Source organism: Sarcophilus harrisii, chromosome X (assembly GCF_902635505.1).
Source record: "Sarcophilus harrisii chromosome X, mSarHar1.11, whole genome shotgun sequence".
NCBI classification, from domain to species: domain Eukaryota; kingdom Metazoa; phylum Chordata; class Mammalia; order Dasyuromorphia; family Dasyuridae; genus Sarcophilus; species Sarcophilus harrisii.
In genome coordinates, this window is record NC_045432.1 from 34,548,796 (window position 1) to 34,565,206 (window position 16,411).

Below are 16,411 nucleotides of genomic sequence, written 5' to 3' on the forward strand. Positions count from 1 at the left end.
TTTCCTACTACTAGGTGGAAGGATTTGTGTGCAGGGACCATACCACGTGATCCATCAATGTCCTTCAAGGCACTTGACCTCTGTTAGCTTGGATTTCCTCTTCTGGAAGATGGGGTTTATCCCTGCCCCATAGTCAAAAGGACCCCGAGACTCCCCACAAGAGAGTAGACCGGAAAGTGTTTTCTGAAGTGTAAAATGCCATACAGATGTATCTTTGTGGTGGTTGTTATAGTTCTCCCTTCAGATCCTGACCCCTTTCCCACCTTAATGAAGGGGCAGGGAGCAAAAGGGGTGGGGGAAAGGAATAAGACTGAAGTCAGAGTCTGGAGACCCGACTTCCCATCGAGGCTTGCTGCTTACAAGCTATACCGCCATGGTGAACCACGCTTCCTCTAATGTAGAAAGCTATTAGTATTGACATTTCTTCAGATGTCAGGGTCTTCATGTATTTTGGCTTGTCTCCCTCCAGATTCCATCCTTTTCTTTCTTCCTGTTTTAAGAAATATGATCCTCACCATGATAGATGGTGGTTGGAATTTTGGCCAGCAGATGGCCTCATTTAAAAGCTGGTTTTCACTCATGAAAGTGAAATCTCACTCGAGCTATCTGTCCCTCTCTGATTTATGATTCCCTCACATGGGACCTTAGGAGTTGGCTCATGGGAGCTTCGGCTCTGCTAATGGCTACCCACTTTCACTTTTGCAGCCCCCCCCCATTTTCCTTGGACTTGGCGTTGTCTAAGGGCCCTTTGGGCCCTATTCCTCAGCCCTCTGCCCTCTGATCCTATTTTTCTCACCCCCCCCCCTCCCAGGTGAATGAATAGTTGTGCCCTTTCTCTTCCATCACAATAGTCAGTCATAAGCTACTTATTGAACAAATGCAAATGCGGAAGACTTAGGAAGTAAAAGCACATTTTGAAGTAGCCTGTGAAGACTAGTAATTTATTTTTATGCCTGTGCCATATGTACAGTGTATAAGGTCCATTCCTAAACATATACATCGTGCATGTTTTATAATTAGAAAACTTTCCCCTATGCTATTTCATTTGAGCCTCACAACAGCCTACAAGGGAGCCATCATTTATGGCTCCTTTACAGAAGAGGACATAAAAGCCTTAAAAGAGGTAAAGGGATTTGTCCAGACTCACAGCTCGTAACTTAGCAAGCCTCAAATTCAAGTCTTGTAGACCTCCCTCACCCCACTAAGACAGCACCACCTCCACTGTATCACACTTCTCCCTGTATAAGTACACGGCACTGGGTCAGAGATGTGGGGATTTTCAGAACTGTCCATTCTAGACAGAGCTCTGAGCCTATGACATTTTATCAAAGGATCCATAGTCTCCTGTAATGCAGTGGGCCTCACTTCCTCATGATCTGAGATAAAAATGTGAGAGACAGGGACAGATCTGGTTTTATTTTAAGAAATGGACACATGGGGGCAGCTAGTTGGTGCAGTGTTCTATCCATTGAAGTCAGGAGGACCCGGGTTCAAATCTGGCCTCAGACACTTCCTAGCTGTGTAACCCTGGGCAGGTCACTTAACCCCAATTACCTCAGCAAAAAAAAAAAAAGAAATGGAAACATGACCTAATATTGGAATGGGAAATCTCAATATTGGAATCGGTCATCAAGCTGGGACAACTAGTCCTGGAAACAGCTTCCAGGACCTCTGCCTGCTCATCCCATTGGCACTTCAAACTGAACATGCTAGAAAATCAAAATTGCCATTTCCCCCCCAGAGCTTGTTCATCCTTCTGACTTCCCCATCTCTGTGTAGCACCACCATTTATCAGTTTTTCTACTTTTATAACTTTGGGATTACCTTTGATTTCTTCCTCTCCTTTACCTTTGATATTTCACACGTAGTTTCTCTTCTCTTTCCACTGCCAGCACCTTTTAGGGCCTCTCATTAGCATCCAGGTAGACTGTTGTCTGTGTCTTCCAGCTGAGCCTTCCCCTAAATGCCAGAAAAATCTCTGTTTATTAATGTGTAGATCTGCTCATATCACTCCTGCTCACAAATCATCCCTGGCGCTATATTATCTCTTACTGGAGACACGATCTGTGACTTCATTGATGTGGGGCGCTCCTGGATGAAGAGATTTCCCTCTACCAATTCCCAACGAGATCACGTCTGCAACAGTCTTAATGTGTTAACCAAGGGTATTTCAAGATGAGCTGGCTCATCTGGGATCATACAATACCTGTCAGAAGGAGGCAACCTTGGGTCTTGCTGACTCCAGACTTAGCTCTTTATCCACTAGGCCATACTGCCTGTCTACTGAACGTAGCGACAACTCATTTGCGGGAAGGCCCTCTGAAATTCTGACTTCCCGGCCTTATTTTCTGGCCTTCTTTTGCTTTTGAGCTCATATCTTCTGTTGTTATTCCCACTCATCATTTTAAAAAATAATACTTTATTTCCCTCTAATTACATGTCTTCACTCATCATTTAAAACCCAATTAAAATGTCACTTTTTAAAAAAACTGCTGGCTAGCTCCCCTGATGGCTAACTTTCCTCCTTGAGACCTCACAGAGCACTTTGTATCTCCATAATGCATTTAACACATAATATATATTAGAGTTTTCTATATTGCTGGGGGTTGGGCTTTCTGAAGTCCCTTTCAGCTCCAGATTCATATGTGTGTTTGTATCTTGGCCTCTATGTGAATTTGAATTGCTCTTGGGCAAGCCCTTCTCTTTGGGCCTCAGTTTCCTCATTTGTGAAATGAGAGAGTTGGACTAGATGGCTTTTTCATTCATACATCTTTGAGCCTCTGATACTAATATTGATGAAGGCTGTTCCCTTGTCTCATCTTTATTTCTTCCAGTATACAGTGGAAGCACACAATAGGTATTTAAAAAAGAAAACTTGAAGAAGGAGCTTCCCTGAGGTTCTATGTGTAATAAATAGGAGAGCCCGAATTCAAACTTGTATCATATCTTGGACATGTATCCCCTCTGGACCACAACTAGTATGTTCTATAAGCCTGACTGTAAATTTTCTAAAAAAAAGAAACGGGGATGATTACGTGCACGAAAAGCAGAAATTGAAGATACCTAGCAGCTGCTTGGGACGTTTCCAGGACTCCTAATGAGAGGGCTCTTCTAGCCTGATGGCTGATCTTGGTCCCAACAGCTTGTAAATCCCTGCAACATATGGCCGGATAGCAGCGTGTTAAACTCGTGTGCAGTTTACACTGTGGCATTCGATCCATTAGGCGAAGTAAGTTTTTCCCCTTCAGCAAGGATGTGAAGCTGTGCTTTCCTGACTAGCTGACAGCTAGACCTGCTGTCGGGTTCTCTGCAAAGGCACTTTCAGACAGCCTGGGCTGCCTTACAAATGAGCAAGATTGCCTGGCTGAAGCGGCCTAGCGGGGAGGATGGAAACAAGTGCTGGGTCTAAATTCAGAAAAGCGGGCTCAGATTCTGACTCCGGACAAGTGATTTCCCTCCTCTGGGCCTCAACCTCCCCACTGTAAAATAATCTAGATGCTCTCCAAGGTCTCTGCCATTTCTGCTTCTCCAGCTGAATAATCACTAGACTGGTAGCAAGGGGGTCTAGAGTTAAGGCCTGCTCCTGCAGGGAACCAGAGGAGAAACCTTAGGCCTGGAGGAAAATCTTATGGATCATTTCTCAGACTCATGATTTGAAATCATTAAGAAACCTTGATTACAAAGAAAACTAAAGGGGAGTGGAAATAAAGATTTTTTTTCTTCATATATGTTCACAAATGACCTGAAATCTATACATGGAACCCCCAGGTTAAGAACCCTCTAATCTATCCCTTTTTAGAGATAAGGCCCAGAAAAGGAAAGCAATTTGCTCAGTCAGCTAGTAAATAGAGAGGAAAAACTTGAACCCAAGTCTTCTGACTCCAAATTCAATATTCATTCAATCGCAACATGATATCATGACCTTAGGTGAAAGTTTTTCTCTCTGGGTTCTGGTTTCCCGGTTTGGGCTTCGGTTTTGTCAAATGTAAAATGTAGGGGAATCGTAAAATCATAAAGTATAAAATGTAGGGGAATTGTAAAATGTAAACCGAGTGGAGTTGAACCAGAATGTAATCAAGCAGAAATAAAAGGAACAAGTATTTTTTAAGCACCTACTTAGCACGTGCCAGACCTTGTGCTAAGCCCTTTACAAATATGATCTCATTCGATCCTCACAATAATGCTGGGAGGTAGGTGGGGCTATTCTCTCCCCATTTTATATTTAAGGAAACTGAGGCAGATGGGGTAAGGTGACTTACCCAAGTTCCCATAGCTAGTGAGTATCTGAGGGTGTATTTGAAGGCTAGGCCCAGTACTGCTTTATTTTCAAACTATTTTTATTTTATTTTATTTTAATTCAATAATATTTTATTTTTCCAATTACATGTAAAGATAGTTCTCACCATTCATTTTTGTAAGATCTGGGGTTCAAAATGTTTTTCTCGTTCCCTTCCTCACCACCCTCGCCCCAAGACAACAAGCAATCTGATCTAGGTTATATGTGTATGATCATTTTAAACGTATTTCCACATTAGTCATTCAAACAACATTTTTTTAAAAGGCAGCAGACACCTGTGACTGGGAGCTGTTAGTGAGTGAGGAGCTGCAGTGATGATTGACATTGCCGGGGCACTCCACGGGAGATGAAGGTGCTTCGTCCCAGCCCTTGACTCTTGGAACCCGGGACAGAAAGGCAAGGTTTCTTGTCCTCCTTTGCAGATAAAACTGGCTTCTTCTATGGGACTTTGTACTCCCTTCACCAGCACACATATACGTACGCACATATACACATACACACGTGTGTATACCCATGTACGGTGATCTTGGGGTGAGCATTGCTATGACCTATCCTTGGAGAGAAAAGAACTGTGGATAACTGAGAAGTTGGATCTTTTCCATAATTTTTCAGGAGGACAGGCCAGGGGGTGGTATTTTTGGCTTGACTTGACAACCGCCATCATCCTCTTGTTCTCTTTGGCAACTTTTATATTCTGAGTATTCTATAATAAAAAATCTTTTTCTTTGGGGGAAAAAGCGACCCCCCCAAACTTTCCAGTTGGTAGCTGCCATCAGCCAGGATAGGGGCTTATAAATATTTGCAAGAATCATGGAAGAACAGTCAGATTTAATGTAGTTCTTGTGGGTGCGTTGCCAGCTGTACCACCAGTTATCGGCCTTTTGTAGAGCTCCCTGGTTTACCAGATCTGCTAAATCTCAAAGACTGAAATCCAAGGCTAAATGAGATTATGTCATCTACCATATTCACAGTTGCCATGACGGGTGAAAGCATCCAGTACCAAGGGTGCGACCCATGGTAATAGTGTCAGCTGAAGTTTGCTAGCTATAGCCAAAGAGCATGCTGGCCACCACTGTTTAAGACTCAAACTCCTATTGAGTAGGTGAAGATACAACCTACAAATTCTTTGAGGTTATTTTCATTGACCTATTATGTAAAACCATTAGTAGAAACCCTGACATTCAGTGGATCATCAAACCAGTGTACAAACACAGAGAAATGTGCAACTTTATATCTGTTCTCAGGAGAATTCAGGGTCTTGGAAAGGGTCACAATGTCCATCATATTGCTCAGAGAAGGCACAGTACCACTGTTGTTAAGTTGTTTCAGTTGAAGTGCAGCTCTTCATGACCCCCTTTGGAGTTTTCTTGGCAAAGATACTAGAGTGGTTTGCTATTTTTTTCTCCAGTCACTACCACTAATGCATATTAATTTGTAAACTTACTGTTGAATGAACAAAATTTAGGACAGTAAAAAAAAAATGTACCTCTAGGCACTGGTCCTCATGTTCATTTCTCACCTCAGCCTTGTATTTAGGATGAGAATGTGATAGACATGATCCTAAAGCTTCGTTCCAATTTTACTGGATTCTAGACTAAGCTAGAAGCTTACTTCCACTTTTTCCTATGCAGCAAACCATCCCTTCTTGGTGCTGTCAGGGTTGATAACTCCCTCACTTGGACACCAATAGCATCTTATTTCACTGAACTATTGTAAAATCCTAGGGCTTGCATCTACAAGGGATTTTAGAGATTATCTGGCTCAATCCCTTCATTTTACTGAGGGTGGAACAGATTCAAGTATTTGTCTCTGTGTTTGAACAGCTAGGTGGTGCTGCATGGATAGAGAGCTGGGCCTGAAGTCAGAAAGACTCATCTTTTTGAGTTCAAATTTGGCCTCAGACACTTTTTGTTGTGTGACTCTAGGCAAGTCACTCGACCCTGTCTGCCTCAGTTTCTGGAGAGCTGGAGAAGGAAATGGCAAATCCCTCTAGAATCTTTGCCAAGAAAACCCAAAATGGGCTCATAAAAAGAGTTTGACATGACTGAAATGACTAACCCACAAAATTTGGCTTGGTCTGGTCCATATATTTTAGACTCATAAAAGTTTAAGAGTCCAATGCAATCCCAATAAACTTTGGATAGAAAACACCATCTGCATCCAGAAAAAAAAAAAACTATGGCGATTGAATGTAAATCAACACGTGCTCTGTTCTTCATTTTTCTGGGGTTTTTTCTTTCTTGTGGGTTTTCCCTTTTGTTCTGATTTCTCTCTCCTATTTATAATTTAAAGAAATGTGTGTTTAAAAAGTCAATATACATGTAGAACCAGAAAAAATAAGACAATAAAGGAAAAAAGTTTCAAGAAGATGTATGCTTCAGGAAAATCCTAGTTGAGTTAGGTCTTTGAATACTTATTGGTACCATTGTTGTCTTCATTGTTGCTGATAACACGAAACAAGTTTCCAGGAAACAATGGGAACAGTTTTCAGTTCTGCCATCGGTTTAAGAACTCTCTTCTGAACCTTCCCCATGCCATCATCCAAAACAGTAAGTTTTATGGCCAGATGCCATATCAAAGCAACAGAGCCCCTGGGTGAGATGACCTCCACAGAGGTCTTTTTTATTTTCAAAATATACGCAAAGGTAGTTTTCAACATTCACCCTTACAAAACCTTGTGTTCTAATTTTTTTCCCTCCCTTCTCCCCATTCCCTCCCCTAGACAGCAAGTAATCGAATGTATGTTAAACATGTGCAATTCTTCTAAACATTTCCACATTTATCATGCTGCACAAGAAAAATCAGCTGAAAAGAAAAAACCCAAGGAAACAACCAAAAAAGCTGAAAATAATATATTGCAATTCACACTCATTCTCCACAGTCCTCTCTCTGGTGCAGATGGTTCTCTCCATCACCAGTCTTTCGGAACTGGCCTGAATCCCCTCATTGTTGAAAAGAGCCACGGCCATCGCAGTTGACCATCACATAATCTTGTTATTGCTGTGTACGATGTTCTCTTGGTTCTACTCACTTCACTTGGCATCATGCAAGTCTCTCCAGGCCTCTCTGAAATCATCTTGCTGATTGTTCTGGACCCTCTTTTCTTCTCCCTCTATAGTACTTCAATTGGTAATGTCATAATTTCCCATGAATTTAACTATCATCTGTATGCTGATGATTTTCTTTTTTTCCCTCAATAGTATTTTATTTTTCCAAATACATGTAAATATAGTTTTCAGCATTCATTTTTTTTCTGAGGCAACTGGGGTTAAATTACTTGTGTTAAGTGTCTGAGGTCAAATTTGAACTCAGGTCCTCCTGACTTCAGGGCTGGTGCTCTATCCACTGCACCACCCAGCTGCCTCTCCAGCATTCCTTTTTGTAAGACTTAGTGTTCTAACTTTTTTTCTTTCTCTCCTCCTCAAGACAGCAAATAATCTGATCTAGGTTAAATACGTGCAATTCTTTTTAAAATATTCCTATATTTGTCAGGTTGTGCAAGAAAAATCAGACCAAAAGGGAAAAAAATCCATGAGAAAGAAAAATAAACAAACAAAAAGGTGAAAATCCTATGCTTTGACTCACATTTAGTCACCATAGTTCTCTCTCTAAATGTTGATGGCATTTTCCATCCCAAGTCTATTGGAATTGCCTTGAATCTCCTCATGGTTGAGAAAAGCCACATCCCTCTCAGTTGACCATCACATAATCTTCTTGTTACTGTGTACAGTGTTCTCTTGGTTCTGCTCACTTCCCTCTGTGTTGATGATTTTCAAATATATTTATCCAGCCTTAGTATCTCTGCTGACCTCCCGTCGGCTATCTCCAAACTATCTTTCAGGCATCTCAAACTGGTTGTCTTGTATATATCTTAAACTCAACATATCCATAACTGAACCATAACCAAACTGATCCATATCTTTCCCCCAAACACTTCCCCCTTCCAGACTTCCCTAGTACTGTGAAGGGCACCACCACCTTCCCAGTCCCCTAGGCTTGTAACCCAAGTGTCATTCTTGACTCTTCATTATCTCCCTCCTCATCTTCATTTGCTTGCTTCCCTGGCTCCCTCCAAGTCACAACTAAAATGGCATCTTTTACAGGAAGTTTTTTCTAACCCCTCTTAAATCTGGCACCTTCTTTATTTTAATTATTTCCTATTTATCTTGTATATGGCTTTAAAAAAAAACATAATTACTTGTCTTCTCTATTAGATTTTGAGTGCCTCAAGGTTGGGAACTGTCTTTTGCCCCTTTAAGATGCTGGAGCAGTTTGCCCATTTCCTTCTCCAGCTCATTTTACAGATGAGGAAACTGAGGCAAACAAGGTTAAGTAAAGACTTGCCCAGGGTCTCACAGCTAGATTTGAACTCAGAAAGATGAGTCTTCCTGACTTCAGGCCCCAAACTCTATCCATTGAAGTGCCACTTAGCTTCCCCCAGAAGGCTAATACTTTGCTATTATTTGAATAGCCCACAGAATCTCTGATTTGGACAGAATCTCATTAAATGCCACCCGAACAGATATAGAGTATCATACCCTTACCTGAGGGTGCTCTGCCCAAAGGAATGTTAATTTTGATTGCAGAAACCTTTCAAGATATCTTGGGGTTTATGGGCTGGGACCATGCCTTAAACCCAAATCACTCTGGCTCTCATTGATCGACCAGCCATAGGAACCAGGCCAAGCCCTACTTGATCATTGTTTGGGCCCTGATTGGTTCAGAATGAATGCAGATAGCAATTGTTTCCATTTTGGCCAGAAACTCTGAGGGGTCTTTCCCTCTCGGATTGATATATTTTTAACTAGGTAAAAGAGGCCATTCTTTGCCTCATTTCTTACCTAGCCTTAATCACCAGATGGATTTTGCCTCAAACTGAGAAGGCCAAGGTCTCCTCCTGCATCCAGGACCATCTCCAGTCGTCCTGATCTCTACCTGGCCACTAGATCCAGCTAGCTCTGGAGGGGAAAGGAGGCCGGTGACCTTCCCCAGCCTCTCTCATTGAAATCTGATTTACTTGCAAGTCATGGAATCACCTTCCTGATGTCATGGTTCCTCTTCCAGAGTAAAGGACAAACTACAACAGAGCCAGACAAGAATCCCTTCTAAAACATTGAAATGTACCCCCTGCCTTGTTTGAGTAACTAATAAGGAGGGAAGGAACCCGCTGCTCCTTGAAGCAGCCCATTCTCCTTTTGTCATCATTAGAGAGTTTTTCCTTTGCTATCACCCTATATGTGCCTCTTCTCCAATCCTCTGACTTTCACATGGTGTTCCTCATTCTTCTCTTTGTTACCAAGTGGACCAAATCTTTTATATAACAGCTATCTGAATACTTTGAAGACAGTTATTGTGTTTTCCTCAAGGCTTCTCCAGGCTCAACATTACCAGTTTCTTTAACTGATCCTCCTGATGTGACCCGGCAGCCTCTCATTGTCGTGGGTGCCTTCACCTGAATTTTCTTCAGCTTCTCAATATCCTTGCTAAAATATGGTGATAAGACTTGAACTCTGTCCTTTACTTTTATTATCTGACCAAAGCAAAGGAGCCTGGGACATCATCTCCCTCATTTTAGACACTTACTTCTCTCCATCCAGCCTGGAATGATACCAGTCTTTTGGGCTTCCATATGATATATTGGATTTATATTAGTTTATGATACCCTAGAGTCCCCAGTCTTTTTGGCTAATCATTTCTCCTCCATCTTATACTTGGGAAGTGGCTTTTTGGAAGCCCCGTGCATTGATCCCTATTCAATTTCATCTGACTACATTTGATCCAGTGCTCTAATCTGTTGAGATCTTGTTGGACTTGAACTATCATCCCAAGTATTAGCTGTCTATCCCATTCAGCTTTCCTATCTGCAGATTTGATGAGTGTGTCCAGAAGAGTGAGGGTTTATAATCTTTCAAGGTTGCTTCCTTCTTGTTTTTAGGAGATGTGTGTAGCGGGAACAGTTCTGGTTAGGAAATCCTGGTATGGGACTCCATGAAATGGGAGTACCATTCTAATCCTGCTAATTCTACCTAACCAATTTTGTGACATGAGCATGGAAACTTTTGGGACTCAGCTTCCTCATGTGGAAAATGGGCATACCAATCCTGGCTTGACCTGCTTCCTAGATAGGATGCCAGGATGACTGTAAACAGGAATGTATTTTGTTACCATAAAGCTTTTAAATTAATTTAATGAATAAATTAAAGTAATTAAAAACCACATTCTGTTATTTGTTGTCGATAACCTATATAATCTTCATTGTTTAATAACAGTGGCTAGGATCAATACTGCATTTTAAGGTTTGCAAAGTACTGATCATATGTTATTTTATTCGATCCTCAAAACAGCTCTGTGAGGGAAGTACTGGGATTATCTGCATTTTACAGAGAAAGAGATTAAAGTTGAGAAAGGTTAGGCAGGATTCAAACTTCTTGGCTCCAAGGCTAGCGATCTGTCCATAATGACCCCTTTCTGCCTTTTTAGATACAGAAGAGGCAGCAGAGTGGATATCTATCTAGTGGATAGAGTATTAGACTTGGGATTAGGAAAAATCAGCTCCATGAACCTCTCTGAAGCTCATTTCCCTTTTCTTCCTATGTCAGAGGGTTGTGGGGATTAAGTAAGATAGTAGATATAAAAAGCACCATGAAAACTTTGTGGTGCTCTGTAATGTCAGCTATTATTATTATATCATTGTTGGTTTAATTATTATGATGATGATCGTAGCTGACTCATGCTACTTCTATGAGATTATAGACTATTTTTAAGGCCTTTTTGATCTTTTTTTTTAATGCGGTTTCTTTGTGAGTTCATTTGATGATTACACATTGAGTGCTTGATAAAAATCTAAATATTCTCCCTCCAGTAACTTTTCTTCATTTGGAACAAAGTCTTCATCATAGAAAGCCATTATATCTCTTTGGTATAATCTGTACCTTCATTGTTTAAACACAGTGTTCTTATGATAATGTCTTCTGGGTAGGCATACCAAGCTCCCCTGAAATTCCCCTCCCCGAAAGCAGTTTTCCAGGCACTCTGTCTTCCAAGGCCACTTGTTTTTTTGAACAGCCTGGAGGTGGGGAGCATGGAGATTCAAGCTTTCAAGTAGAATTTTTCAGCTTGTCCTGTTGCACCTAATACTGCAATTTAAAGGACTATGGAACTATAGTCTTAATTTGGCTTTAAGTAAGTAGATGGAGTTGACAAAGAAAGCCTAAAGTACTGACAAAATTACTCCCTGAGGAAAACAAGGAAGGGCACTGAGGGGGTTCAGTTCAATCTTATAGTCCCACCCTCTGTGGTGATCGTAGGTAGCCTTACCCAGTCAGAAATGTCAAACCCCTGAATTTAAATTTCCCCAATTAATCTGTCTAGGGCTCACTCCATCTTGGCTGAATTCCTTTTGTGTTAGCCCACCGCAACATCCTGCCTCTTGGTGTCTTTCTCCTTCCCTTTCCCTCTTCCCCCATGCCACTTGTGACACCTCCTCTCATCTGTGTATCTCCTCTCATCCCTCCCACCATGCCTTTCTCCTTCTTATAACATATATATATATATATATATATATATATATATATATATATACATACACACGCACATAAAACTTATAACTTACTCTTGTAGGGATGTTAAATTCTATGAATTTAGCCTGCTAGCTAAAGATGTACTCCAACCTCCTGGGTGTTCTTTTTCTCCTGGTTAATTGTGAGTTACACCGGGAACTTGGCTTTTCCATTGTTAATTGTTCAAATCTCTTTCCTCACTAACTATATGCTCTCCCAATCCCATTTCACATTTACTGGTATCTATTAAATCTCTACATTCATCTATAACCTTTTCTAAATAAACCTACCTTTTGCCAAAGAGAATGGCCATCATGAATTCTTCACGTGCCCGAACCCCGACATCTGATGCCTAAGTCTCATTATTTGGAATTAGAAATCGCCCTCCTAAATCATATCAGAATGAGAGATCAAGGATGTGTGTTTGTGTGTGCACATGTACATATACATGTGCTCTTGGAATGGCATTATAGGAATCATGGCTGTAGATCTACTTTTCGAGGTTTAAAGTTGTGAGAACATCTCAAGCAACCCTTTCATTTAAAAAATGAGGAAACTGAGTCCTTGCTTGGGTGAATTACCCAAGATCCCATAGTTAGTAAATAGCAGAGCTGGCATCTATCTGGGTCGTGCACTTAATTTTTGAGATGTGGCTGTCACTGCCACCCAGAACCCTCTGGCACCTCACTAATTTAGTCATCAGATCAGGTGTGGTTCGTCTTATCAAAGGAGATTTGCCTCTGAAGCCTGATTCCACAAAAAGGGATTACTCCTCACTGTGGTAAAATGTCTCTAAAGCCTGCTTTCCCTTGCCCTTTCCCTTGCTTGTTTGCTCAGCTGCCTTCCTGGGAGACAGCTCAGTTTAAGGACTTGGGACTTAATGGTTTGGGTCCTAGTGGAGGCGAGTCAATAGTGAAATGTCAAGTCCCATTGCTGAGGGCTGATTTTGAGCATCCCATCCTTTAGGAATGTGCTGTAGGAGGAGAATGGGCTGGGGAGGTGGGGATGAGAGGTCAGTCACTAATTTGGGGCTGGGGGGTGAGTTGAATTCATGGGTCACCCCTACCTCAGTGCTCCCCTCCCACTCACCGCGGGAGATCTACATTTCCTCCCAGACTAGTTTTTGAATCTCCTCCAGGTCATTGGGCCCCAGAGGCTGCTCAGGTATCTGTGGAAAATGGTTAGCTTGGGAGCTGGGGGAAGGGCTTGCAAGGTCAGGCAGTGGGGCAGGAATGGGGAGTGTCATTTTGCTCTTTTTGAATTTTTATATACTGAAGAAACTCAAGTCTGTGGTAAAATTTTCAAGTGCCAAGTGCTTGGGTATTTCCTAGGAGCCCCCCTGCCACCCTCACTCTGTTCTCCACAGAGTGCCTCAAGCAGCTTTGGAAGCTCCAGGGGACCCTGGTCTAACTTGTAGTTCAGTTGCTGGAGAACAGGTTAGGGTGAACACAAATCAGCATTTGTGGGCCTGGAGAGGCCCAGTCAGGTGGTACCAGCTGGTCCTAAGGTCTATATTGCAGTAGGGCTGCCATTTCCGGTTCTGATTCCGATTTCCGATTTCCAGAGGTGAATTCCCCCCACCTCCCCCCCACACCCCGCTTCCCCCCCCCTTTAAATTGCAAGGCTCTTAGAGGCATAAACTGCATTGAAGGCAACAAGCATTTATTGAGCACCTACCAGCTATATATCATTGATGTGGGCCAGCAGTAGGCAGGAAACAATGGTTCAGGACCTTACTCCGTAGTCACGGAGGAAAGAGAGAGAGGGAAGTTGGGCATATTTTGAAAGGGGAGGTGGGAGTGACACTTGGGGAAATCAGATTTGCCCCAAGGACTCACTTTTCTGTCCACTGGGCTTGGGATCAGTTACTACTACAAAAATTTTGATACAAATACAAATATGCGATCTGCAGATCTCAATGGACGACGTCCGGGGTGGTCCTTGTTGTATTCAAGGCTCCTTTGAAGTCAAATTTGATTTACACCCAACTTTCCAGGGGCACAGCTGGCCAGTCTCCCTAGACAAGAAGAAAAATTGGTTTATCCCAGTTGATGGCTGAGGGGAGGGAGTGGGATGGGGTGGGGGAGGTGGGGGGGGAATAAGGGGGACAGTGGGGGGGGGACTCTTTTTCAAACGGCAGGATTTGGAGGAGCAGAGGTCAAGGTCCCTGTCCCAGCTAGACAGAAGGTGAGGAGAGTGGGAGACTAGAGTGGATATAGCTTCTGACCTTTTCAGTTTAAGGGCCAGGGGAGGGGGAAGTGTGTTTTATAGGCTCCTGGAGGTTAGATCTGGGGGGGGGCATTAGGACACACAGAAAATCACAGAATGTCGAAGGTGGAAGGAGCCCCCCGGGGATTCCAGTTTGCCGGGGTCTGGAGGGGAGAAGGGGACCGGCTGGAAGCCATTTAGCTAAGAAGGGCCGGAGTCGGGACTGGACTCCAGGGGTATTTGCAAGCTAGTCTGTCCTTACCGGCTCAGCCCTACAGGTGGCCACGGGAGATAGTGATGACTTGGCAGGAAGTTTCCCTGGTCTCCCTCGGGCCGGGATCCCTGGGGTGGCGGAGGAAGAAGAGCAGCATCAATTTCTTTTTCACTCCCACGGCCATCTGGTAGAGCTGCATCCTCACGTCCTTCTGCCAGTAGGCGTAGATGAGGGGGTTGAGGAGAGAGTTCCCGACTCCGAGCAGCCACAGGTACCTCTCCAGCACTTGGTAGAGCTGGCAGTGCTGGCAGGCGGCCTGCACGATGCTGGTGATGAGGAACGGGGCCCAGGACAGGGTGAAGCTCCCGATGAGCACGGCCACGGTGCGGAGTGCCTTGAGGTCCCCGGAAGCCCTGAGGGAAGGACAGTGGCCTTCGGGGGCTCCGGCCAGCTCCATCTTCCGGATCTGCTCATTGTGCAGGGAGGCGATCTTGAACATGTCGCAGTAGAAGAAGACGAAGAGCAGCAGGGCGGGGAAGAAGCCCCCGACGGACAGGATCAGAACGTACCGGGGCTGGAACACGGAGAAGAAGCTGCAGGGGCCTTGGTACGTGGCCTGCTGGAAGTAGGGCATCCACAGAGGGATGAAGCCGATGATGTAGGACACCAGCCAGAGGCCGGCCACGCAGGTCCCGGCCAGGGGCCCGTTCATGATCTGGAAGTAGCGGAAGGGCTTCTTGATGGCCAGGTACCTGTCGAAGGCGATCAGCATCACGGTGAGGACGGAGGCGGCGGAGGACGAGGTGACGAAGGCCATGCGGAGGCTGCACAGGGTCCTCTGGGTGGAGTGGGACGGATTGGAGAGCTGGTCAGTGACGAGGCCGGAGATGGCCACGCCGATGAGGATGTCGGCCACGGCCAGGTTCAAGGTGAAGCACAGGCTGATGCTGTCGGTCTTGTGGATCAGCAGGAACACGGCCACCGCCACCAGGGCGTTGATCACGATGATGAAGCAGGCCAGAGTGGCGAGGATCACCCCAAAAGAGAAGGTGGAATCCATGGCTCCCGGTCACTCTCGGCTCGGTTGTCTCAGGGTGCGGTGAGGGAAGGCCCCATGCCCTTGTGAGCCGACGGAGGGAAAAGAGCTGTCCGGAGGCGCAGAGCTTCAGAGCTGTCTGCTCCTCATTAAGGAGCTTCTCACTGACTTTGCCTTTTTCTACAGGGCTGTGGGAGTCACCTGGGTCACTGGCAGTTCCAGTCCTCTCAGACTCCCGCCTCCCCCGCTCGCTGAAGGAGACTGGTCCTTCTCCCCTCCTCCTCCTCCTCCCAGCTGGGTAAGTCCCTCCTCCTTCCATAACAAGTTACTAGACAACTCGGGAGTACCTGGCACACACTGTCTCACTCCAGCTCCCTCTCATCATTGCTGCTTCAGGGGACGGGGCCGTTGGTCAAGTCCTGTGTCCGGCCCAAGATGCAATGGGCTCTAATCGTTCCTCCCCGTAACGCCCGCCAAACTTCCCCTTCTTTTCTTCTAAACCTCGACTATGAGCAGAGTAAGTCCTCTCTGTGACTGTTATTAGCACCTTGCATCTAGTAATCAGGAGAGATGAGCAGAGAGAGCTGGGTGAAGCCCCAGCTGCTTCCAGGGTCCAAGGTAATTTTCACGAGTCCAGAAGTTCAGCAGGGAGCTAAAAAGCACCAGATTCAAATCCTAGTCGCACCATCTCTTAGCTCTCTCACTCACACCCCGTGGATTGGAGGCCCTCATTGCCCCCATCCTCCAGCCTCATTTTCCTTATCCGTACTATGGGGGGAAGGATTCTTGCACCCCCACACCGAACAGGACTGCTGTGAGCAGCAGATGAGAGCGGAGCCACGAGGAGTGTCCCAAGAGGATGGACATCTCCGGCCGTTCCTCTTGTTATTCCCTGTTCCGGGATAAATTGAAGACCCCCCCCCCCCCGCGTGATGATGGTCCGTTTCTTTTTGGGAATTCTTCCAGGAAGATGCTCCCAGGGCGTCGGAAGCTTTTCTTTGACTGTTTTGTGGGCAGCAGGGCAGCATTTGGGCCGCCCTTCTCTTGTTCTGCCCTCTCGCTGGCTAGCCCGCGTCCTCCCTTGGTCACACACGTGC

The 16,411-nt window shown here is 44.6% G+C and overlaps 1 protein-coding gene and 1 pseudogene across 1 annotated transcript; one reads left to right on the forward strand and one right to left on the reverse strand.

Moving 5' to 3' along the window:
* Positions 1 to 4,810: 4,810 nt before the first annotated feature.
* On the forward strand, positions 4,811 to 6,150 carry LOC111721581 (annotated as a pseudogene).
* Positions 6,151 to 13,497: 7,347 nt separating this feature from the next.
* GPR119 (G protein-coupled receptor 119) lies at positions 13,498 to 15,581 on the reverse strand. Its single transcript, XM_003774787.4, has 2 exons — positions 14,327 to 15,581; positions 13,498 to 13,873 (listed from the first exon to the last, which is right to left on the reverse strand). The coding sequence occupies exon 1, from the start codon at positions 15,336 to 15,338 to the stop codon at positions 14,337 to 14,339; it is 1,002 nt and encodes a 333-aa protein (XP_003774835.1). The 5' UTR covers positions 15,339 to 15,581; the 3' UTR covers positions 13,498 to 13,873; positions 14,327 to 14,336.
* Between the last annotated feature and the right edge of the window lie 830 nt (positions 15,582 to 16,411).

What these genes read in the sequence shown, in the direction of transcription:
- GPR119 (XM_003774787.4), bottom strand. Translation starts at nt 15,338, where the DNA reads ATGGATTCCACCTTCTCTTTTGGGGTGATCCTCGCCACTCTGGCCTGC.